Raw genomic sequence first — 25,481 nt, 5'->3', positions numbered from 1 at the left:
ACAATGATTGAAGCGTGCGTCATCACCGCTTGTTCCTATTAATATCAAAACTACCTTCTTTGTATGGAGGTGTATACGAAAATGACGTTCTGCGCTGTCACAGTGACGTGCGTCTATTCGTATTTCGTATCTTGTATCAAATCAGCATATGCTATGAGCGGCACATTGCCAATTTAGCTGAAGCGGCACGCTTCAATCTTTGTTGCTCACTCTGTACTTACCAGTAAATACACATAAACTAACAGCTAACGTAACGTAGTAGTACTGTTGTAAGAGGAACCCCAAGGTGGAGTTTAATAGTTTAGGCGCACTAAACTCTGCTCTTTCACTGAACCTTGTACGAATTTATGCTAATTATCATTTAACAAACAAAGGAAATAAGATTATAATACGAGAATAATAAAACTGAGGAAAAATTAAAATATCATACAACTACTCTCAAATTCCACGTTCCTGTTCGTTTAGCAATTTCACGTGGCAGGGAATGAATTATATACTTTCGACACTTTATAACTGAATGATCGTTGAAATAAAGACATGGTTTTCAATCCGAATCCTCCAAGTTTATTCTGCACGGACCGATTATAGAATCCTCGCTGACTGTTTCCATTTTAGCGCTGTTAATTTGTGAGAAATGCTGATATTTGCTGATTCCAAAGTTAAATTTTAAACAAGAGTTTTATGCAATAGGACAATAGGGGTTCGTTCCTTTTTTAACCTTTTAAATTAATGGATTTCACAGAAGTTCGGACCCTGATTACTACATTACGCGAAAACGTTCGGATACATTTATCTATTTTGTCGTTCGACTAAGAACGGTACTAAGTAGTTCAATTCTACATATGAAAACAAAATAAATGAAAAAATTAAGAATCAAGCACAAAATTGCATTAAATGTAGAATATGCTTTAATTTATTGTTCAATATACGTTTTATTTCAGTCTGGTCTTTAAATGAACCCAAACACCATGTTTACGGATGGTATAAGTTTTGCTAGATTTCCTCACGTAAGTCTGCTCCGTTGGTAAAAGTTTGAAATTTAACAACAAATTGACGATAATCACTTTCACTTGCAGTATTCCATATCGATACCCTAAAAGGAAAAGAAATTGGACTAAGAATCTATCTAAAAGCAGTGTCGGATTGATGTACCCGTGGGGCTCTCGGTTATATAAGCTATTTTAAGATTTCAAATTAGAATATATACAGGGTTCTTACAAACGATGTTTCTGATTATTTGGATCTAATATGTTTTATGACCACTTCAGTTGTTAACGTTGCTTTGGGTACGTATGAGCTCCAATGAGGTCCAAATGACGACGCTCTCTTGAAGTGTTCTCCAAGTTCTTGGGATATCACACCCTGTAATTTTTACATCAAAGATAAAGTGCATACCTATACCATCATTACGAAAAGGATACCTTCAGACCAATACCATCGAAACTATTGATTAATACTTATTTATGACAAACCTTGATTACAGGTTGAACATTTGTCGTATCACACGAGGTTGCCATATCGAGCAGCCGTGATGAAACTTTTTGAGTTTTCCTTCATTTCGTTGTAGGATAAACAAATTTAGATTTATGTACGCTTGAAATCATGAACGTCATTTGTAACAACTCTATATAAGAGCCTAATCCTCAATAACCGCGTAATGCGTTTGGGGCATTTTTCGGGGGGTTCTAAACCTTGTGTTCTTACCAGGACAAGATCTAGGCCCTGCTCCAATGGGTATGTTTGTGTATTGCGCGACTGTATGTCGATTTTTGCTCAAAAATCGATCGGGGTTAAACTTTTTCGGATCAGGAAAGTAATCGGCATCGTTTTGGATCGCTTTTGCCAAAATCCAAATTGGCGTACCTTTTTCGATTACCACATCTTCCTCGTTTGGATGTTCTGCTTTGATTTCGTAGTTTACCGTTGCTAGCCGATCAATTACTGGGGCAGGGGGATGTAGCCTCAGGACTTCTGCAAAAAAATTATGTATACTTCCTTTTCTTTAAAATTGGTTAAGGGCTAATTAATGAAGGCTTGAGGATGCTCGAAACTATTTTTTTGGAAAAACTTCTTTTTCCATGGGAAGAAATAATCGCATTATTGTAAATGGTAGCTAACCAGTTGAGCAAACTACACAATGTGACAAAATACGAACCAATTTCGACAGACCCTTTTCGGGAGAAACTAAACCATATGGTGCACGCAAAGGACAAAGAAAGCATTCTCAATCTTCCAGAAAAAATGAGATTGTTACCCTCAATTGCGCTCTCTAGATATTCCATCGCCTTAACTGACTCGTAACATACATTTCCATTGTATTTATCCAAAGTTTGAATGATATCTCTGTATAAATTTTCTTGGACAACATCGTTGACCGTTAGCTCATAAAGTAATGACATCAGAGTGGTCACAGTAGTTTCATAGCCCGCAAATGTCAGTAGAAATGCATGGCCTGTGATGTCGTCAATTAAACTTCTATTAAGCTTCTCCGTATTTGAAAATTTGACACCTTGCAATTCAGGTAAAGCGGTAATGATATCGTAAGGTTTGAACCCATTCTCAAATTCTAACTGTAAGCGCCTTTCCATCATCTCAGCAAAAAAATTCTGTACACTTGCCTTGTACACTTTTACGCCAAGTAGCTGGAACAGTGAGATTTAGTTAGGTTTCAGTCAGAATTAAGTGTAGTACCTGTAACAATTTGGGGCAGACTCTGCTACACAAATGGGTAAAACCGTGAAAACAAGGTAGCGTCATCGCTTCGTGAACCATCAGATGAACTATATTTTTGGGCTCCCTTAAAGAGTCACACTTAACACCAAAGTAAGCGTTAACCGTAATATCGCTTAAAACTCTTCTGATAATCTCCAGCATATTCACGGTAACGTTTTTATCAATGCTCTCTCTCAGGTAATTAACGAACTCGATGGCAAATTGTTCAACTGCAGGAAACGAGCTTTTCAGTTTATTACTTGTAAAAGACGGCGTCATCGATGTTCTTAACTTTTGCCACCGCTGTGCTGCAAATAACCTTTGAATGACATCGTCAAAGCAACCTTTCTTACTATTCGTCTCGGCGTACATGTTTTTGGACCATTGCTCGTCTAGATTCAATGGTATAGCTTCTGAATGTACAGAAAATGCGTGGTAGTCCTTCACACATATGCGTTTAAGGAGATTTGGGTCGCGAATCAGTAGAACTGGCTGGAAAAAGTTGTAGAACCCGATGTACCTGCAAAATTAGTGCTTTGCAAAGTGAAGAACGTAGATTTTCAAACCCACCTTTTATTTTTAAATTTATAGTATAGTTCTTCGAAAACATCAGAATAACAATTGATCCGGAGTGCGTTTTCACTAAACAGTCCGAAACAATGCAAGGGATGCACGCAATAAGGTACCCCTCGGCCTTTCCAGTAGGTGTAGATCTTTCGTACCTTGTATAATGTTATTATCAACACAGGGAATATTACTAAAAACCACATTTTGATGTAATACTACGCAGTAATTGGTAACAAAGCGCAGTTAATGTAACTCAATTATTCAATAATATTATGAACAAGTTATTTATGAATTAGATAATTAGATAAGTTCAAGTTAAATACAATTTTCCATGTAAACAAAAATTCCAAAGGCGACTCGACAGCAACTCATTTTTGATCGCATAGTATTAGATGAGTCACCACTTATCATTGCGCGTGTTTGTAATTGTTGTAATCTAGAATTTTAGTAACGGCTAGGAACTCATTTCTAAAAATATGTTTACGCTTCTTTTCTTATCAGATTGGATAAGGTTTGATACTAAACTTAATAATATTAATAATAATAAATGTCTTTATTGCCAACAGAGTGTGTACTACAAGCAAACGGGCGACAAAAGGTGTAAGTTCAGGGACTGACACCAGCGCTAAATATTAATAATTGGGGCTTTTTAGGGTTTAGTCTCAAGCAGTGATTTATAGATTGTCTTGAAGCGAATTCTAAAGCACAATTGATGAGTTTAAATTTGCAACATCAATTCATCAGCATATAGGAGCGTAGTCCCTCTCTGGCATATAGTCAAGTCGAGTCAAGTCGGTTTATTAATAAAAAAAACTATTTATAATAGTTATTTACAAGTCAACGTATACAGTAAATAATAAAGGTCCGAGATCTGAGCCCTGAGGTACACCCCTGAACAACATAAGTTCATCTGAGTTCACCCACGTGAGGATGATGACAACTTATAATGTTGATATCATGTGAATGTAATTGAGGATTATTTAAGTAAACAAATTCCTCACGTTGAATAACGGAATATACATAGCTTCTAATTATATTATAATATTTGATATATTATCCATGGAAAATTTGTTTTGGTAAATCTGTTGGGATTTGTACTCACAGTCTCGGAAATAATAAAAACTTGTATATTCGTTAGAAAAACTGGACACAATTTTATGACAGCAAAACGATCTTTTTAGTTAATTATAACATCACCCAGACTACACATACAATGAACATTCACAGAGCACACTACAAATTAATGCAAATGTAATTAGAGTATTCTTGATTTCAACACCTTCCCTCATTGAATAATTTGTTATACCTCAAGCTCAAACCCATATTATCACGCAGGCTTGAATAATGGTTTCGCTATCTGGAATTCAGATGCTATCTTCAGAACCTTCCATAACGAGTTTCGGCTTTCTATACCTACAGTGCTATTCATGTAGAAGTAGACATTGGGATTTCCTATAGGAATTTCTTATGTCTACTTTTACATGATAAAAAGTCTTCTAAAGGACGCCTAACTTTATGCAACCAAAATGACTATCTACAACAAATGAAGATCTGCGTGTCAGATTAATTAATTTGAATACTAGAAATGCCAGCGACTACGCTGCTGGCCGCTGGCTAGTATAGATACACAAAACAAATGTTTCATTGTAATGCCCCGTAACGTATTGTAGAGCGCAGTTTACCACTGGCAACAATTATGCTACATCCAGCGTGCGTGCTATGTATAACGTGAAGTATATCCTACCCGTGACACCACTCCGCGACACGGACAGCGTTCGCTTATGTTATATGATTATCGCTCCGACTTCCCTATTCTAATTTTCGTTTAGGAGTTAAATGAGCTTATGAGATTTATTTTCTGTGAATCCAAAGCCACAATATTCAAATTAATAATTAATATGACAGCCAGATCTTTATTTGTTTAAAGAAATTATTTTGGTTGCATAAAATTGGGCGTCTTTCAGAAGACTTTTTATAATTTGAAAGTAGACATAGGAAATCCCTATGTATATCTGTATATGGAAAAAAATTATCTGACTTCTAATAAGCTAGAAAGAAACTCATTAAGCATTATGTGAGTGTGAGAGGGATATATTTTTATCAATGTTGACATTGACAGTAGCAGGTTAAGACCACTTTTATAGCGTGGTTTGAAAATTATTCCATAGTCAGCAGTTGAATATGACGAAATATGCGTGTTCCTGCAATCTATTGACATTCCCGCACTAGTGCGGGAATTAAGCACTTTGCGTACGCGATCTGGTTAATTCTTAAACGATTGTAGGAAAAACGCACTTACTGGTTGAGTTGATTTTTCAGGACTTCTAGATGCAATTCCAACAGCATATGCAATATCTGGCCTTTTACCTGTCATGTGGTACATCAGTGTTCCAACTGCGTGTCTATATGGAAATTTCTGAATTCCGTCCCTGGTTGAATATTTTTGTTAATAATCGATATGGAAACTGGTTTACAGTGTTCCATTCCAAACCTTTGCAGGAGTTTTCTTGTATAACTCGTTTGACTAACTCTAATCGATTCATCTTTGATTATTTCGATTTATATTCCAATATAAGACGAGGCTGGTTTCATTGTAATTTTGAATTCATTTCCAAAATTTCTCACGAAATTTCAGTGATGCATTATTCGGTGGTAGTGGACCATCATCTACATATATAGCGCTAGAAACATTATTATATCTTCTCCTTGCTTCTTCATGAACAAACAAGCATCAGCATCACTTTTAAATCCTTTTTTGATCATGAAAGCTCCCAACGTTTTGTCCCATCATCTTGGAGCTTGCTGAGACCATAAAGGCTGCGTTTGAGATGGCAAACAAAATGGGATCCACTCTCGTATCCCTTAGGTTGTTTCATAAAGATGTCCAGGTCTAGTTTCCCATACAAAAAAGCAGTCGAAACATAGAATTGTGTTAGCGACATATTTTCGCATTAGGCTTACGATGGATTATGAACTGTATGTACCATTTCCACTACTTCATGAGGATCAGGATGAGTAGGTTCATCAGGATCATCAATTCTTGTATAGTGACGGAATGCAGTTTCACTTCCTTGTAGTGTTCAAGTGGAATAGTTTCCATTCTCCAGGGACGTAGGCATCTTCGTCAGTCTAGAGAAGCCTGACCCTGACTGCTCCACATAATGTGACAGGTATGTTACACTTGATGGCACCCATGGAATGGAAAGAATTGACTTGAAGTAAAAGTACGGGGTCTGTTTCTGGATTCTCTTCGTTTTAGCTTTAGAGGAAAGTGAGTAACGATTCTGGGAGATCTTCTGCATTTTTAAAGAAGTCATTTGTTGGGAGGTGATTGCAAACTTTACTCCGAGGTCATTAACATCGACAAGGCGAAGAATCACTTCTTCATTCGAAATACGGTGAATGGATACATACTTTATGGAAATCAAGAGTACTGACTGGCTGTACCTTCCTTCTTTTGTCTTGACCCTTAGTTTCATATTTTCAATTTTTTTTTACATCGAATTTGGGTAATGGAGATCGCATTTAGGAATAGCATATGTGGATGCCTTATGTTTCTTGAAAGTCGCGAGCGACTGAGTCCTCGTGTAATTTTCGCTACACAACGTGTGGAGGAGAAGTGACGCCACATTGGCTAGTTTTACTGGCTTTTTTAAGAGAAATTATCCCCTTCTCCCCCATTTTAGAGACATCAGGACTCGACGCAGTCACTTCCTCATCATAAACAAAACACTTGCTGGTGATTTTGACAACACAACACTCACGACATCCGTTACATGTGACACAAAGAAATCCCATTGAAACAAACAAAACATTTTTTGGTGCATCGTTTGTTTGGTCAAAAAGAGCAAAAAATGTGAGACAAAAGGGCTGTTTTTCGAAAATTACAGATTTTCAAGAGCTGATTCTCGAAAACTAATAAGTATCGAAAACTTGACCCAGCAAAACTTGTAGCAAACATAATCAGCTTGTATCTTGTATAGAGATGAGAGAAAAATGGATCCTTGATACAGAAGCTTGTGCACACTGATGCGGCTGCAGGACACGGTTTACTAAACGTTATAAAACAGTTTGCGTTAAATAAGCAGACAACTAAATCGCTTACGAAATAACTCAAATATCGAGCGAACGAATTGGCGAGTTCGGTGTAGTTTGGCCCTTTTATTTTTGTGCGGTAACAGGAACTCGATTCACGTTTTCCCGAACTTTGGCCCGGTTTGAATGCGGTCAAGATAAGTAAACGTTCATTATCATTAAATTTTCCGTACAAGAAGAGTCCCACTCCAAAAGCGATCCAGTTTTCAACTTTTCTAAGAGGGAGCCTTCTCAAGGGAGAGCTGTACCTAAAGAAAAAAACTGATTCTAGCGATATCTGTAAGTTACTTTAATTTCTTTTTGAATTATATGACGTACTCGTCGGCTATTTTTAAGAATTTGTAGCGGATGTCGATTTAACGTAATCGAGGAACCGATCTGTGGAACATATTTGTATCGTTCTCTAGGTGCAATGTTTTTAACTTGAATCATTTATGACTTAGATCCATATCATACTCTGATTGCAAGGCGAGGTGAGTCAGAAATAATGGCTGGCGTTTCTTACTCAAAAAGACATGCTTGTGGCGTGTTTTGGAATCTTCCTTGAATTCCTTTTGCATGGAATTACGATTATTCTCCTAAAAGGGAAGCGGATTTGTTGGCGTTATTTTGCATTGTCCAGTATTTCTTAGAAACCATTTGTAAGTAGCGGTAGTCTGCCGATTCACGCGTGTCATCCCGATAACCTTTGACATTGTTTATATCTCGGTTACTTTTTGCTTAAATCATTCAAGAATTAATTGATCGTATAGTGATCAAGATAACAATTTAGTAATCCTTTCAAGAACACGCCAATTCGCTGATTAAGTTTTATGGTTAGTGTTTAGTCTTCTTTACTGTAAATGGCGGTTAAGAAAACAGAAGATCTCGAGAATAAGCTTCTTCCACCAGATGGGGGCTGGGGAATTGTCGTAGCGTTGGCCGTTGCGACAGTATTTGTAAGTGTGTCGTCTGGCAATGGAAATTAAAAATAAACGCGCGCATATTGTTGCATGACAGGGTTCTATAATTGTACCCACTGGAGTTTTTGGGGTAGTATACGGGCCGTTTCTCGCCACCATCGGAGACGAAACAAGCGGAACAGCAATAGTAAATTCCGTGTTTAACACAGTGCTCTGTTTCACTGGTAGGTCTAGGCGTCAACAAAACCAAATCATCGCCCCAAAATTTCAGGGTTACCAGCAAACCAGCTTCTGCAGAGGACTTCGTATCGTGTAGTCGGTCTACTGGGGGCTCTATTGTACTTTTTGGGCAGTTTCTCGTGCATATTCGTTACGAGCCGAGCTCAACTGGTGATCACATGGGGAATTTTGCAAGGTGTCAAAAATGCTTAATTTAGGAAACACGAGAGCTTTTCTTGCAGGCATGGGGTTCGGTTTGATGATGCCGGCAGTTTTCACGGCCTTCAATCGCTACTTTGATACGAGGCGAAACGCGGCAATGGCCATGGCTCAAGTCCTAGTAGCTGCACTTAATATTTCCTTCCCGTTCTTAGCAACACTGTCAATGGATACCTTCGGATTTAGAGGAACTGTTGCGCTTATATCCGCGTATGGATTACACTGTTTCCCAGCCATGCTTAGTTTGCAACCAGTCGAGTGGTACATGAAGAAGGAACCCTTGGATGCAAATTCGCAAATGTACCAACTTAGCGGTAATAACTTAGAGGAGAATAAAGAGCCGGTACCAACACTGTGCACATCGACGAGACGTGACAGAAAATTACTCGATGCATGGTGAGATACCAAAAGTCTAATTGATCGTCACCTAAAAGTTTTGTAGGAAATCTGTGGAAAAGGCGTTGGATTTGGGTCTATTCAAACAGCCCTCATTTGTTAATATAGTGTTAGGTTTATCACTATCGATGACATCTGATTTAGCGTTTATTTCCATTTTTCCATTGCTATTAACCACTGCCGGTTTCAGTACAGATGAATTGACATTAGTAATGACTACATACTTTACTGCAGACTTAATTTCTAGAATATTTGTCTTTTTGTTAACTTCACGCATCGACATTAGTAGCCGAAAGTTATTTCTTTTTGGAGCTTCATTTTCGGCGATATTTCGCATACGTAAGTAATGGAGGTTTTGTCTCACAAGTGAACGGTTTGTTACAGTTTACGTTGTTGGGGACTCGTTTTGGTGGATTGTTGTGATATCAGCTGTGCTTGGATTTTTGCGTAGCTTCATACAAATCCCGTTACCTTTAGTTGTTGCTGAAGCCTTTCCAACAAGATTCGTGACGGCCTTTTCTTTATATATGGTGGTTTGTGGATGCGTTGCTTTATCGTTTGGACCTTTAATGAGTAAGGACTATTTTGCATTTACCCACGGGTTTGGCATCAGATTTGCGCAGGTTTCGTGAAGCAAACTACTGGAAGGCTGGATATGGTTGTCCATCTTCTGACCTTAGCTCATATTTTATGTGCAGTCCCATGGTTAATTGAGATGGTATACGCCAAATTTGTTAGAAAATGAATGATTAATTTACACTGTGTGCACCACAAGAATCTATATAAGTTAAAATAGGTATTTAATGTATCTATAAGGCGCGAATAGAATGTAAAATTATGAATTCTGTATTCACAAAAAATGTGTCGCCGAATAGTAGTCAGAAATCGGACAGTCACCTTTTTAATAAAAGGTGGGAAGTATTCATATTAATAGGTTGTCCTTTTATCAATCTACACATTTTGGCTTGACCACGTAGGATGGTTCAACTCTTGGAGCAGGGGAAGTGGAACAATTCGAAGAATCTTAAAGATAAGAAATATGTCTATTAAGCTGAAGAAACCGAAACATCCGAAGTAGGTATTCAAAAGGTTCAAAGAACTGTCTGACAGTGTTAAGAATCGGAATAATTAAAAAAAAACGAAAGAATACAAAGAAGCAGATGAATCTGAAGAAGAAATGCAACTAAAGAATTTCGAGAATCGGGGGGCCCATAAAACGAGACGAAACAATCTAAAGAAAAGAAAATCCCAAGTAAACGATGAATCCCAAGTGTATGAAATATGTGAATTATAGGAAAAATCGGAAAAATTCTCAGAATATGACGAATTTTATGTATCTGAACATTGAGCAATCGCCTGATAGATCTGAGAATTTTGAAGAATTTGAAAAATAGAAGAAACTTAAAGGGTCTTACGACTGTTTTCTTAAAGAACATGGTTTGTCTAAGTAAGGATTGTTTTTATTTCGTGTATTGTGCGCATGAACGTTCTTATGTGTTTTTAAAAGTATGTTTACGTTTAAATATAGTAACACGACTTCGGAATACCGAAATAGTTTAGTAAAAATGCATAATCTAAATATAGATACGTAACTATAACCTTGTGTGTGTGTGTGTGAGGGTGGGAGGGTGTGTGTGTGTGTGTGAGGGTGGGAGGGTGTGTGTGGGAGGGTATGGTTGCTTGGGTTATTGGTGGAGATATTACAGTATTTTGTGAGCCTGTAGTGCTGTTAAGGTTTTTGCGTTTGGGTTGAATACTAATGGGTCGTGATAATGTGGTTTATTATGATTATAAAAGTCGGGAAAATGTCACATTACTGGCGAGGAAATATTGAAGTACGAGGCTGAGTACTTAAATTTCCGAGGTAAGTAATGTCATTTTACTGACGAGTTTTGTATTAAATTTTCCCGAAATCGTGTTTTAATATAACATTTCAATTTTTATATGGAACTTTTGATTAATGTCAATCTGTCAGTGATGACAGTAGTCATTATAGACATTTAGCAATGTCACAGATGCGGCCGGTAAAGTGACAAGCGTCATGAAACAGTCTGTTCTAGCTCTGTCATGGAAACCAAAATTTCCTGACAGAAAGTAGCCATGAAAATGAAGGTTTCAGGACGATTTTGGGCAAAAAAATAAATCGTTTCATAGATAATTGGAAAAAAGTGAAAATCGACATTTTTAACAAGTTCAAATATTTTAGTAACAAAGAGTGCTATCAAAAAAGTTTCAAATAAAAGTTGAAACGTTCGATGGGATAAATTCAATGGACATAGACAAACATTTTTCAAAATGGCGGTTGTCGAGATATTGACTTCCTTATTTTAAATGGATGCTATATTGGATTTTAACTCAGTTTGGTAGAGTATTTTTTTCTCTTTCCAACCATGTACAACGAGTTATCATCCAAATTATAAATATTGGTAAAATTACAATTTTCATTTTTTCTTCATAGTTGGCCATGGAAACAGCAAGCAATTGGCATTTTGCAATGTTACAATTGTCTGGCCGGCCAGTAGTTTTATTAAAGAATTAATTAACATAAAAATATATAGTAACGGAATTTCAAATTACAGCAAATGTTCACAATGCATTCCATTAGTAACTAAGCACATTCGGCACCGCTTAGCTACTGCCGCAGTTGCCTTGCGCAGTGTAAACAAATGTTACATTGTAAAATGACAGTTAGGCCTTTATGCTAATTTTGTTTCCATGGCCAACTATGAATAAAAAATTATCAAAGTCCTCGTTTGAGATCGAAGGGACTTCAGCGCATTTTTGTGTGGCAGATCAGTATTCTATTAGCCACTTTCGACTCAACCATCAATAACAGATCTTGTCGAAGGCTACTACATTCACTAACCGCTTCCCACTTTCCGCGTGCACCCGCAATTCGCTTTTAAAGATTTGACTCCACCATCAGTAAGATCGTGTCGGGGGCTACCACATTCCCTTTGACGGTACCCACTTCCGACGTTCGGTTCACCCGCAATTCGCGTTTGAAGATTTGACTCCACCATCAGGAAGATCGTGTCGGGGGCTACCACATTCTCTTTTACGGTACCCACTTCCGACGTCCCGTTCACTCGCAATTCACTTCTATTGGCGGCACGAGAAAGAGAGACAGCGATTCGAGATTTACGAAACGTTAAACCGCGTGAGTTCGCAACGGAAGATAAAAGGCGCCCGAAGTTGACTACTTCTCGAAGACGCGCGCGCGCGCCTCGCAAAAGGTCGTTAATTTCGCCCCTATGACAAAAAACAAAATTCCGCCACGCAGGAGTTGTGCGCGTTTACAACATCTTTCCGACGACACCAATTTGAAAAGAATCGGACCAAAACTGTAGTAGAAGATAGGAAAAAACTGAAAAACCTTCACGTTAGTATACTACGCTCGAGGATGACGCCCAGATGTCGCCAACCCCACATCATGTAGCCCTGTCCCTAAGGTTGACAAATTACACGGCCTTGTAGATACACGTACACCCGTTGCCTTTCTACAAGAGTTCTTCTACGCGCCCACATTTGCTGCCAGCCAGCCGCCAGCCAGCCAGCCAGCCAGCCAAAGTGAGATTAAAAGCTACTTTTTACAAATAAATTTGCAAAAATGCGCTAAAAATGAAAATTGTAAGTTTACCCATGTTTATTATTTCAATGATCACTTGATATACATGGTTGGAAATAGAAAAAAAAAATTATCAAAGTCCTCGTTTGAGATCGAAGGGACTTCAGCGCATTTTTGTGTGGCAGATCAGTATTCTATTAGCCACTTTCGATTCAACCATCAATAACAGATCTTGTCGAAGGCTACTACATTCACTAACCGCTTCCCACTTTCCTCGTGCACCCGCAATTCGCTTTTAAAGATTTGACTCCACCATCAGGAAGATCGTGTCGGGGGCTACCACATTCCCTTTGACGGTACCCACTTCCGACGTCCCGTTCACCCGCAATTCGCGTTTGAAGATTTGACTCCACCATCAGGAAGATCGTGTCGGGGGCTACCACATTTCCTTTGACGGTACCCCTTCCGACGTCCCGTTCACCCGCAATTCGCGATTGAAGATTTGACTCCACCATCAGTGAGATCGTGTCGCGGGCTACCACATTCCCTTTTACGGTACCCACTTCCGACGTCCCGTTCACCCGCAATTCGCGTTTGAAGATTTGACTCCACCATCAGGAAGATCGTGTCGGGGGCTACCACAATTCCTTTGACGGTACCCCCTTCCGACGTCCCGTTCACCCGCAATTCGCGTTTGAAGATTTGACTCCACCATCAGTGAGATCGTGTCGCGGGCTACCACATTCCCTTTTACGGTACCCACTTCCGACGTCCCGTTCACTCGCAATTCACTTCTATTGGCGACACGAGAAAGAGAGACAGCGATTCGAGATTCACGAAACGTTAAACCGCGTGAGTTCGCAACGGAAGGTAAAAGGCGCCTGACTACTTCTCAAAGACGCGCGCGCCGCCTCGCAAAAGGTCGTTAATTTCGCCCCTATGACAAAAAACAAAATTCCGCCACGCAGGAGTTGTGCGCGTTTACAACATCTTTCCGACGACACCAATTTCAAAAGAATCGGACCAAAACTGTAGTAGAAGATAGGAAAAAACTGAAAAACCTTCACGTTAGTATACTACGCTCGAGGATGACGCCCAGATGTCGCCAACCCCACATCATGTAGCCATGTCCCTAAGGTTGACAAATTTCACGGCCCTGTAGATACACGTACACCCGTTGCCTTTCTACAAGAGTTCTTCTACGCGCCCACATTTGCTGCCAGCCAGCCAGCCAGCCAGCCAGCCAAAGTGAGATTAAAAGCTACTTTTTACAAAAAAAATTTTTTGCAAAAATGCGCTAAAAACTGTATCAAACAGAATAAAAATCCAATATGGCGTCCATTTAAAATAAATATAGTTGATGACAATATGTATATCATCACTATCATTTTAAAAATTTTTTTCTACGTCCATTGAATTTATTCCATAGAACGTTTCAACTTCTTTACAAGAAAGTAGCTTTAATTATAATAAGAAAATATGCATTCCAAATTGGTTGGGGCATGAATTGGATTTGTGGCAAAAAAATGTCGGATTGAGACAGGATATAAAACCCAAACCTTTCTCGTGTGAGATATTTTCCGATGCTTCGCAAACAGGCTGGGGAGGTTGTTGTTGGGGGGGGGGGTCACGCTGTCATGGTTTCTGGCACAGCGAGGAGGTTAATGAGCAACTTTTTAGAAATCAAGGCTGCATACTATGCCTTATAATCTTTTACTAAAGGCAAAACTCTTATTCGAATTCTATTACGCATAGATAATATAATCAAACGGTTGATGCTTTTACAGTAGACTGGTCAAAGTATTACTTCTATGCGTTTCCGCCTTTTTCTATTATTGCAAGAGTATTGGATAAAAACATACAAGATAAGGCACTAGGAATCGTAATTGTTCCTTGTTGGTCAACTCAGCCGTGGTTTCTACTATTTAATAAAAGCTCTAACCTTTCAACCAGAAAGTCATTTCCTTATTTCCCCTTTTAGGGATTCACAAGAAAATTTCTCTGGTGGCTGGGAAGTAATTTGGAGCACATTTCTCAAAACGCGAATTCCGAAAGACGCCATCGATGCTTTGATAGCATCTCTACCAAAGGCACACTTCAACAATATTCTTTCTGTTTTAAAAAATATTGGGAATTCCGTTTAAGTAAAGATCAAGAACCCCGTTACAGTGAAGAATTTTTGAATTATGTGACAATAGACGTTCAATTTCAAAAAAACTACTATTCGCGAGGTACGATCAAATAAAAAGATCACGACCAGAATCGAAAAACCTGACCTTTTTCTGAAAACGCAATCTTAATTGTGCACATAATCAATGGGACCGCTTCTTCCTGACGTTTACAAGACGGACTTAATTAGTATTCCACGTCCAAGGTAAAGTTGATGAAAACATTAACGAAAATCATTCGTGGTCTACGTATATGACGCAAAACGTTGTTACAAAACCATGTGCGAGTATTTAGGCCGAGCACGCAAATTGATTCACAATTAACGATTTTCGAATTTTGCAAATTGTTTGTTATTGCCGAAACGTAAGTGCGCGCCGAAAACCATGAATGGGACACTCATTTTTGATGATATGCCATAAATTATGACGATGACATTAAAAATAGTTAATGCGGTGTATCGTTAAACCGGATTTTCAATCATAATATAATATAGATCCAGAGTAGAATAACAATTTATTTTGAATGGTAATGCGCCAGTAACGGCAGCAACCTTCATCATGTTCATTTTTAAAACGGTTCTCCTCAATTTAGTTTTCGTGTTTACTTTGTGTTATGAGAACGCAAATGCTAACGCAATAAATCAGCTTGCAAGGTAAGATCCTCTATGTACTTTGGTGTGGTAATTACATTTTGGGGGCTGTGTAAGAACTGCATGCTATAATCTTAGTATCCAAATCATTGCACCATTTCGAAAATACAAAAAACTACCCCTTGCAATAATACTGGATTGAGTGTTCGTTAGGAATCGGGAGATACGCTAAAATTTTTGAGTACCGTGACATTTGCAGTTAGGCCGGTATTACACTATCAAAGATTTGATAAAATATGTTTTATAAAAGATTGACAAATATTTTATCAAATGTAATCGTCTTCCTATACAATATTTAATATATTTTATAAAAGATCTTTATCAAATATCTTTTATGGTCTAATACAGGCGGCCGTATTGCCGGAGATAACTCCTGAGGATATTGAAAAGTGTGAGATCAAGATCAAGATCAAGATTGTAGGGTTAAAGCAGCAAAACATTTATTTTGAAGGGGGATACAAATTTGCGTTGCAACACATTATAGAAGAAGTTGACCTATGCAAGATTAATAAATACGTACATATTAATAAAGGTCCGATTGTAGGTATATAATTAATGTGGAAGGAATCAACAAGTAGGTATTAATAATGCAATCTCTGATCTTGAATGGATAATTATTACAAATATTAAACGATCACGGTCAAGTTGGCCACACCTTTTCATAAGCATATCCGCTTGGTTGACAATTTCGCATTCCAATAATTTTGTTCATTTTCAAGAATCCCTGACGAAATAATGCAAAGGCGCGCCTGGTAAAAATCTTGCCGGGAAAAATTACTTTACACCACTTTATTGATCGATTTCATGGCTTCCGCATCGTTTTTGGGGCCCTGTTGTCAGAATTGTGGCGGGCCTCTAGTTATATGCCCTCTTGCAGTTTAAAATTTATATGGACAGGGTGTCTGGAACTCTAATCCAAAACTACTTTTTTTAAAGGCGATTCTTATGATATCCAAAAATATAAAAACGTTTACTACCAATCTATGACCTACTTTAAATTTGTGGTAGTGGCATAGTAGCCAAGGAAGGCTTATTTTTTAATGCCAACTATTAGTTTTCATTACATATTCTTAAAGAGAACCCTTTTTGGATATAGCAGCATAAAAATACACTTTAAAAAATGCCATTATGATTTTCTTCTAGGAGTCTACAATCCTAGGATTCGTTGAACGCACCACCTTTTCCTATTCTGCGCTAATCTTTTCATTTTTACATAGCTGCTCTTACCTAGGTGGTCTATGTATCTAAGCCTCTGGTCGTCCTACACCTCTCTTGCCCTCTGACCCACCTTCTATAGCTAGCTGTTCTAATCCTCCGTGTCTGAGCACGTGCCCGACATCATTTCATATCGTCTTCTCCAGCCGGTTTTCCACATGTCCCTACTTTCTTGTACTAGCTCCAAGACTACTTCGTTTGATACCCTTATCCATCCAGTTAATCCTTATTATTTCCGATGCTTATATCCTACTTTTGTCTTCCCTACCTATCGTACACAACTTGTAGGGCCGCATTATAACATCTTTGTATGCAACCTTATTAGTGATATTGTGCATATTTCGTATTTGAAGGAAATTTATAAATCTTAGCAAAAAATTAGGTCGCGGGCCTTATACTGGACAGCCCTGGTACTCGTCCTGATATAGAGGTACACTCCTTATCAGAGCTGTGCAAAGCCCTTTTGCAATGGGCTTCATTTCAAAGCCCTCAAGTCCGTGTAAGAGGAATGGTGAATGGAAAGCTCAAATTCCTCTTAGCACGAAAAGGGCTTAAAATTCCAAAGCCCTTTAAAAAAGGCTTAAAATTACGAAGCCTTAAGCTCAAAGCCCTTTGAAATTGAATTGAATTCCTTTTTAAAAATGAATTGAAATCCGTTAGGAAAAGGAATTGGGATTTGGAATTAAAAGAAATTGAAATCCTTGGCAAAGGAATGGAATTCCTTCGCAAAAGGAATTGAAATGTCTAATAAAATATGAATGATTATTACTCTAACAAGTGTTTTTCGTTTTTATACAATTGTTGAGTGAAGGGATAAAATATAATGAGAATACAGGACCCAGTAGCCGTAACGTAATAAATAAATATAGTTGGTTTGCACAAGTGCTGGTTTGGTTTGCTTGCTTGCTAGTACATAATTGCATATAATTGTATTATAATTTAGTTAAGGCTCTAGATAGAGGTAGATACTTACACTTTATCCCATTAGAGAACAACAACACCGCACGCACTAACAGTTCTACGTACTGCAAAGTGCAAGCTCACAAAAATTGGAAATAAAAAATGATGTGGGAGTGGGAGGCATATAAGGAATTGAAGCCTTTTTAAAGAGGATTTCAATCCTATTAAAAAGGAATTGAAGCTCTTTAAAGGGAATTGCATCCTTAAAATGGAGTTTTCCATGAAAAAGTGATTTCAATTCTTTTAAAAGGAATTTAAGCTCTTTGTCTGAAATCCAAAGCCCCAAGCTCACGCGAAAAGGCTTTAGACTTAAATTCCAAAGCCCTGTTTTTAGAAAAGGCTTGAAGCCTTGGAATTGCAAGCTCTTTTAGAGCTTGAGGCTTTCCAAGCCTTTTGTACCAATTCCTTTGCACAGCTCTGCTCCTTATGTACCTTTTTAGCAGCCTTTTCCTAATTCCTATATTTATCCCGGATCTTAGCAGGTCCCGCTTTTGTTCAAATGCTTTTTAGCCTGCGGTGCCCCAAATTTTATATCTTCTTTACTACGATTATCTTTGGTAACCTTAGGTACTACTTAAATTACGAAATTCCTTTACATAAAGTGTCGTTTCCTATTTGAAGCTTTATCTTTTCCTACCTTCTCTTTTCGTACATTTCATTAATTTTGTTATTTCCTTGTTTATTTGCATACTGCAGTCTCCTTACCATTTAATCCTGTTTCTAGATCTCTTTCCCTTTCTGCTACTATTACTATGTTATTCGCGCATGTTATAACTCTTAAATTTGTAAAATTAGACAATGAAAGAAGGTCGTGGGTGCACGAGTACAACTTAGACGGAGACAACGATGGTGAATTTATCCGCGTTTATAAGAAAATGCAATATATTTATTTCTTCCTTCTTCTTTATTTAATTTATTTATTCGACCTATCTTAATTTCTTCAGATAGAAAACAAAATCAAACGAAAATATGTGCTATGGTAAAGAAAAGAATTTAGTTTTCTGTCAGTTACCTTTGTGACAATCTTGGGCTAGTGAAAATGAATTTATTAATTCAGATTTTACCGAAAACGAATCGACCGATTTTAAAAAATCAAACGTAAAAATAAAGAACTTCGAAACGCTTTTCACACAAGCTATATTACTCGATACCATTTGTCATTTAAAATGTTTAAGGGAATTACCCGGGGGGGGGGGCAGAGGGGGAAAGGGGGTGAAGTAGTTCTTGGTTAAAAAGTTGTCCCCCTTGACAAATCTTTTGACATGTTTAGGCGTTTTTTCCTTTAATCAGTGCGACCTGAAAACGTCTGTACCTAGGGAGTGCCACCCATACGATACGATACGATACGATCCTGCACTTTTGTTCCCGAATGCTCTGTCGAATTTAAATTCCTTTGTCTATTATAGTTCTAAAATTTTCTTTATAACCCATTCCTTTCTGGCTATTCTAGCTACCTTCCTCAATCCTGATCTAATCTTTTACCAAACCTATTTCACTTGGTATCATCTTGCAGCTTTCGACCTTAAATCTATCTAGTAATTCTGGCACTTTTATCTTTGCCTTAATTTGAGTTTTTCCCTTAAATTTGCAAATTTAGCTAAATTCTTGTATTAGTGTGCTTTACGAAAAAGTGTCCCCAATTAGGCGAAAATGAATGCATTTCCTTGATTTGTACAAATTTAAAACGATTTATATGACTTTCAGATACGGAAGAGGCGAGAGACACTCGATACTTCTCGCAATCCTGACCAGAAACTACGTACCACCCGAGGAAAACGAAATTGTACCCGCAACCCCTTCGACGCAACAACCTCCCACCGCCGATTTCGATTTCGAGGAAGAGGCCCCTTGCCTCCTGCACAGCATCAGAGACGGTTGCATTTGCCGATTGGGCGATCGCGATTGCGATTTTCCTCCCGCGTTCTCACTTGAAAGAGAAGAAGACAAGTTCTACTAAACAATTTGGCAATGACACGTTTTTTTTGTTTCGTTGAACAAACATTTTCAAATTAAGAATCATTTTACACCTTAATACATGTAAATGAGGTCTGCTGTAAATAAAATTGTTATTGATTGATTTATAATGGTCTATGTGTCGTTAGGTTTATGCATTATTTTGTCTATTAATAGTAGGTATTTATGCAAATCGGAGTTGATTTCTTATATCACCATCAGCATCAGAGTTTTTGTATTTTTAAAATAGGATGGTAGATAAATAGAATAGCATATCCACATTATTAGGAAACAAAACCCTTTGGACTTCTTCGGTATGTATGTAAGGGACACGATAACTAGTAGTAGTCCGATGTTTCCCGGGAAAACCGACAGTAACTCCACAGATGAGCAAGACTGCTTTGATCTAAATAGTTTAGAACCATTATTATTCAGACTACTAAGTTTTCTTCAGAGCCCGTAAGCGAAAGTTTTCAATTTTATGCGTGTTCTGTAACAAGGCACTTAAAGCAAAAGATCAAAACCACTACCATTGGGAAAATAAACAATTAGATGTCAAAGAAGTAAAATGGCCATCTTTTAAATTATTCATATTGTCAAAAATTGAAAAGATCTTCCCGTTTTTGCTGTTTCATTATAGTACACTGGGTGGTTATGTGGTTTAGTCTGTGTAAAATTTTAAAAGTCACTTTCTTTTAGAATTGTGATCACTTTTTTTATGTCTCCTCTATTGTTTGCATATTACTTGCTTCGCGTCCCAAGTAATTATTGTAATTTGAGTTGATTCAGCCCTGTGATGTAGGTATTTCTAACGACAACCTGAACGTTAAGTTTGACGTTTCTGATACATCACAGTGCTGAATATCTGGTTATCTTAACGTACTTCTTACGACTAATATAGTCAAGAACATTAAAAATTTAACATCCTTGTATATAATTTAGATATATGTATTACTTATTCTGTTTGTTTATTTTGAATCTTTGAGAAAAAATACATAAAAAGTGTCGGGTCATTCAACGGCAGCATTGTACCGTAAAATTCTTATTAAGGTTCGTAATGAAAAACGCCAAACACGTCAGGCAACAAAAAAACCTTAACATAGATCTTAATTAGGTATGTAAATCTGATTTTTTTGTGGTGTTATTTTCTGTTAAGGTGAGTATTTTCTGAAAGTTCACTAACCAGTTCAGGTGGGGTGAACTCCGAAAGATGTCTTTCAGAGAAAAAAAGCAATCGACGACTTGGCCTTCTTTACTCACTTGCTTTAGTTCTCGTTACTGTATCTTGTGCGTAAGGCAGGTCATCAACGCCGATGGTTTTGGTCTGAATAGTGAATAGGGAGTCTACTGGATTTTTATGTCCACCTGAAAAAATTTAATAAGCACTCGAGATTTAGTTTCCTAAGACCCATCAGATCCTGTCCAATCCGTTGAAATATGGATCCAAACTTCGCGTATCGTTGAATGTTGAATTTCATTATTTCGTCCTCTGGCCTTCAAAGCTTGTATTTTTTAAAAAGGTAAAGGATTTGCATGCTATGGGCGCTCCCATGTCCCTTCCGCTCGTAGAACCAAAGAGTAACCGAACAAATAACATTAAATTGACTTATGATTTTATTAATGACTAATCTAAACAGAACGATTTTTCCGTGATTGAGCAGATTCAATATCTTTTGCATTTTTTAAAAAATCGATACTCTTCGAAACAAGGTCTTTGTAAGTAATTTTTTCTACAAACGTTGAGTTATAGTGTCATATATACAGGGTTTTGCAACAGTGCGTCGGTCTTTCCTAGCTCATAGCTGGTAAAAAATATCAAAAAACCTTTTGTGCAAATCTCAACTATAGATGGTTGCGCATCTACAGAAATTATTCAGTAGAGAACTGATTCTTTTTCATGGAACACTCTGTATATTTTTAGTTGTTTTGATTACATTTTTTTAACTTTTGCATGGAAATCTATTCACTTTTTGGTTTTTGTCAAAATACCAGATTATTAATTTTTTCCGAATAATTGTCCATAAGCAAGCCCCAATTTGATAAATCGTAGCGACTTTGATTTGAAAGTTAAGAACTACATTTGATGTAATCTGAATAAAAGGAAACACGTTGGTTATGAGAAAGTTGGATTTAGTGATACAGGGTGTTTACAAAAAATAGTAAAGTTTATAAATTTCAAACCGACATAACTATTTTTTTTAATGGAATTACCATTATTTTATTTATCTATTCGATAGCCTTTTGTGTGCTCTTCAATTTTTATAAGGAATGTCCTGCGCCTAAACCCCGTAGTTTTTAGGTTATGTTTCTAAACAGGATAATAAAAACCAAAGACCGCCAGACAGTAATCAAGTGCCATAAATTAATGATTTGTTGCAAGTGCACTCTTTATTTCGTAGTAAAATAAGATTATTTAAAAATAATTATTTATTTGTGACACTTGCTTATATTCTGGCATTTTTTGTTTTTTTTTTATAATCACTGTCTACACCGGTTTATAAACATGGAATTAATTAATGTGTAACTATTTTTGTGAAAAATATTGAATAACCTAAAAACAACGGGGTTTAGACACAGGACTCCCCTTATAAAAATTGAAGAGCACACAAAAAACTATCGAATAGAGAAATAAAATAGTGGTCGGTTCCATTAAAAAAAAAATGGAAATTTGGAAACATTACTATTTTTGTGTGAACACCATCACTAAACTCAACTTTCTTATTAATTATTAACATCATTGATCAAAATGTATTTCTTAACTTGTAACGATTTATTTTCTTCATTAGAAACATTAGTATTGTTCCCGGTATATTTACTTATTGAATGATCCTCGTAACAGTTGCAACCTTGGAATTTTAAACACGTAATTTGTCGTTATCGAAGGTTAACATTCATTTTCCTCATTCGTTCGTCATCTGTGACAGAGTGCACTTGATCAAGCAGCGAAACGCATGTGATTTTAATTGCCGTCACCCATATGCGTTAATATTCGGTTAATTGGGGATTGCGCATCAATTTGTGAATGGAATTTCACTCTTTTACGCCAGTAGGAGGATATATCCGTTATTTGTCTTCATTGTAAGTACGCCATTTGCATTTAATCTGCTTGACGTATATACCTTCTTTTCTGGATACGTTTTACATACGCATATGGGTAGCCTTGGCTAAGTAACCGTGTCTTTATAGAAGCTTACTACGCGTAAGCTGAAGCCGTTCAGGCATTGTTCAGTTCTTTGCATTCTGAGTTCTGCGTCTTGGGACTTTTCTTTTGTTTGCAGATTTTATGGGAATCCGGGAACTGAGCGCATTTCTCTGGATGACATCTCCTTCTATATGAGGGTAAGCGTTGCCTTTCTTGTGTTATACTTGTATTTGGCCATATATGTACGCATTTAGGGAATGAAATATATTGATTTCTATTATATTGAGCCTGTAGTTTTTCCTGTTCCCGATTCACTCGAAGTCCTCTAACTTTTGTTCCAGTTGAACCAGCTTCCTGAAAATCAATAGCGTCCGTCCTTAATGTCCAACCATCGGCCACTTTTAAAAAGAGATAGGGCGCACACGGACGGATGGATGGGCGGACTGACTGACGACAATACAAAACCATAAAGGATCCTCTCAATAATTAATATGACAGCCAGATCTTTATTTGTTTCGCAACTATATATAGAATGTAATGCCGGTAAAATTCCACAAATATTTTCGTCCAGGGGTTGAGCGGCCAAATATTTAGTATCGAGAAAAATATTTCTTCTTATAAGAATCGTAAAACCATATACTAAGACAATCAAGGCGTGGTAAGTTATTCTAGAAATAAATTCCCAGGATAAAAACGTCAGAGGTGAAGATTACGACATGAACACATTGAATTTTTACTTCCTTGAATCTACTTATAAGTGATTTGAATTTAATTCAAGTACCTCAGAAAATGAAGAAACTTGTAATTTGGAACATTTTGTTGGATCATGAAATCCTTCACAAATATACATTTGACAGTTTTCCTTCTGTATAATTATGTAAAAGCAGAAGTACAGAGAAATCGTAATATATTTTACCCAAAATCGTCTTGAAACCTTTATTTTCATGCCTAGTTACTGTTAGGAAATTTTAGTTTCCATGACAGAGGCAGCGAAGACTACGTTTCCTGCAGCTTGTCACTTTACCGTCCGCACCGTCACTTTACCGGCCGCATTTGTGACATTGCTAAATGTCTATAATGACTCCTGTCATCACTGACAGATGGACATTCATCAAAAGTTCTATATGAAAATTGAAATTTTATATTAAAATACGATTTCGGGTAAAATTTGATACAAAACTCGTCAGTTACCTGACTCGGAAATTAAAAATTATTTCGTGTTTGTATTCTTGTTACATGAAATGTCCATAAGGACTATGAAAATCGAAAAAATAAATTTGAAAGTGCACTCTTCGCCTGTTGCTCACAAGTTGCTTAACGAATTTTTTTCATTAAATCGCATTATCTAGCCATTTATAGCAATTCTCTATTGCGGGGGTTGTAACTTTAGTAGTACACGAAATATTTTTGCTTGTTTCACCTATTACGTTTAAATGATATACAAAGCATCCCTCAATTGCCTTCTAAACATAAAATCTCGCCCCTCTTTCAAGTTTCAAATTTTTGTGGGAACATTTTCTAATGCATGTATAGCAATTCTCTATTGCGGGGGTTGTAACTTTGGTGGCACACGAAATATTTTTGTTTGTTTCGCCGATTACGTTTAAATGATATGCAAAGCATCCCCCAATTGCCTTCTAAACATAAAATCTCGCCCCTCTTTCAAGTTTCAAATTTTTTTAGGAACATTTTCTAATGCATGTAGAGCAATTCTCTATTGCGGGGGTTGTAACTTTCGTGGTACACGAAATATTTTTGTCTGTTTCGCCGATTACGTTTAAATGATATACAAAGCATCCCCCAAAATGATATACAAAGCATCCCCCAATTGCCTTCTAAACATAAAATCTCGCCCCTCTTTCAGGTTTCAAATTTTTTTAGGAACATTTTCTAATGCATGTAGAGCAATTCTCTATTGCGGGGGTTGTAACTTTGGTGGTACACGAAATATTTTTGTCTGTTTCGCCGATTACGTTTAAATGATATACAAAGCATCCCCCAATTGCCTTCTAAACATAAAATCTCGCCCCTCTCTCAAGTTTCAAATTTTTTTAGGAACATTTTCTAATGCATGTATAGCAATTCTTTATTGCGGGAGTTGTAACTTTGGTGGTACACGAAATATTTTTGTTTGTTTCGCCGATTACGTTTAAATGATATACAAAGCATCCCCCAATTGCCTTCTAAACATAAAATCTCGCCCCTCTTTCAGGTTTCAAATTTTTTTAGGAACATTTTCTAATGCATGTATAGCAATTCTCTATTGCGGGGGTTGTAACTTTGGTGGTGCACGAAATATTTTTGTCTGTTTCGCCGATTACGTTTAAATGATATACAAAGCATCCCCCAATTGCCTTCTAAACATAAAATCTCGCCCCTCTCTCAAGTTTCAAATTTTTTTAGGAACATTTTCTAATGCATGTATAGCAATTCTCTATTGCGGGGGTTGTAACTTTGGTGGTACACGAAATATTTTTGTTTGTTTCGCCGATTACGTTTAAATGATATACAAAGCATCCCCCAATTGCCTTCTAAACATAAAATCTCGCCCCTCTTTCAAGTTTCAAATTTTTTTAGGAACATTTTCTAATGCATGTATAGCAATTCTCTATTGCGGGGGTTGTAACTTTGGTGGTACACGAAATATTTTTGTTTGTTTCGCCGATTACGTTTAAATGATATACAAAGCATCCCCCAATTGCTTTCTTAACATAA

General features: G+C 37.2%; 3 protein-coding genes across 5 annotated transcripts; 2 read left to right on the top strand and 1 right to left on the bottom strand.

Moving 5' to 3' along the window:
• Positions 1 to 778: 778 nt before the first annotated feature.
• LOC116169445 (cytochrome P450 6j1-like) lies at positions 779 to 3,572 on the bottom strand. Of its 3 annotated transcripts, none has more exons than XM_031485533.1 (6): positions 3,283 to 3,569; positions 3,066 to 3,232; positions 2,692 to 3,020; positions 2,156 to 2,642; positions 1,705 to 1,971; positions 779 to 1,093 (listed from the first exon to the last, which is right to left on the bottom strand). In XM_031485533.1, the coding sequence occupies exons 1-6, from the start codon at positions 3,480 to 3,482 to the stop codon at positions 933 to 935; spliced, it is 1,611 nt and encodes a 536-aa protein (XP_031341393.1). In that variant the 5' UTR covers positions 3,483 to 3,569; the 3' UTR covers positions 779 to 932. The 3 variants fall into 3 exon arrangements, with proteins under 3 accessions (XP_031341393.1, XP_031341395.1, XP_031341394.1); XM_031485535.1 differs by having other exon boundaries at positions 2,255 to 2,642; positions 3,283 to 3,568; XM_031485534.1 differs by lacking the exon at positions 779 to 1,093 and adding an exon at positions 1,100 to 1,362 and having other exon boundaries at positions 3,283 to 3,572.
• Positions 3,573 to 7,985: 4,413 nt separating this feature from the next.
• LOC116169807 (monocarboxylate transporter 13-like) lies at positions 7,986 to 9,952 on the top strand. The gene is made up of 7 exons (XM_031485984.1): positions 7,986 to 8,312; positions 8,374 to 8,500; positions 8,548 to 8,691; positions 8,738 to 9,110; positions 9,157 to 9,449; positions 9,495 to 9,683; positions 9,734 to 9,952. The coding sequence occupies exons 1-7, from the start codon at positions 8,217 to 8,219 to the stop codon at positions 9,853 to 9,855; spliced, it is 1,344 nt and encodes a 447-aa protein (XP_031341844.1). The 5' UTR covers positions 7,986 to 8,216; the 3' UTR covers positions 9,856 to 9,952.
• Positions 9,953 to 15,143: 5,191 nt separating this feature from the next.
• On the top strand, positions 15,144 to 19,752 carry LOC116169946. Its single transcript, XM_031486159.1, has 2 exons — positions 15,144 to 15,499; positions 19,376 to 19,752. Exons 1-2 carry the CDS (start codon positions 15,405 to 15,407, stop codon positions 19,626 to 19,628), a joined length of 348 nt encoding a protein of 115 aa, XP_031342019.1. The 5' UTR covers positions 15,144 to 15,404; the 3' UTR covers positions 19,629 to 19,752.
• The last annotated feature ends 5,729 nt before the right edge of the window (positions 19,753 to 25,481 follow it).

The sequence above is a fragment of the Photinus pyralis genome, unplaced genomic scaffold (genome assembly GCF_008802855.1).
Source record: "Photinus pyralis isolate 1611_PpyrPB1 unplaced genomic scaffold, Ppyr1.3 Ppyr1.4_LG4, whole genome shotgun sequence".
Lineage (NCBI taxonomy): Eukaryota > Metazoa > Arthropoda > Insecta > Coleoptera > Lampyridae > Photinus > Photinus pyralis.
Note: the sequence above shows the minus strand (reverse complement) of the source record. Positions and strands in the feature narration are given on the sequence as shown.

Coding starts and splice junctions, on each gene's coding strand:
- LOC116169445 (XM_031485533.1), bottom strand. CDS start 3,482: ATGTGGTTTTTAGTAATATTCCCTGTGTTGATAATAACATTATACAAG. Junction 1,972..2,155: donor AAAAGGGTCTGTCGAAATTG/GTTCGTATTTTG, acceptor ATTTTTTTGCAG/AAGTCCTGAGGCTACATCCC. Junction 1,094..1,704: donor AGGGCCTAGATCTTGTCCTG/GTAAGAACACAA, acceptor TTTTCCTTTTAG/GGTATCGATATGGAATACTG.
- LOC116169807 (XM_031485984.1), top strand. CDS start 8,217: ATGGCGGTTAAGAAAACAGAAGATCTCGAGAATAAGCTTCTTCCACCA. Junction 8,501..8,547: donor CACAGTGCTCTGTTTCACTG/GTAGGTCTAGGC, acceptor CCAAAATTTCAG/GGTTACCAGCAAACCAGCTT. Junction 9,111..9,156: donor AGAAAATTACTCGATGCATG/GTGAGATACCAA, acceptor AAAGTTTTGTAG/GAAATCTGTGGAAAAGGCGT.
- LOC116169946 (XM_031486159.1), top strand. CDS start 15,405: ATGTTCATTTTTAAAACGGTTCTCCTCAATTTAGTTTTCGTGTTTACT. Junction 15,500..19,375: donor GCAATAAATCAGCTTGCAAG/GTAAGATCCTCT, acceptor TATGACTTTCAG/ATACGGAAGAGGCGAGAGAC.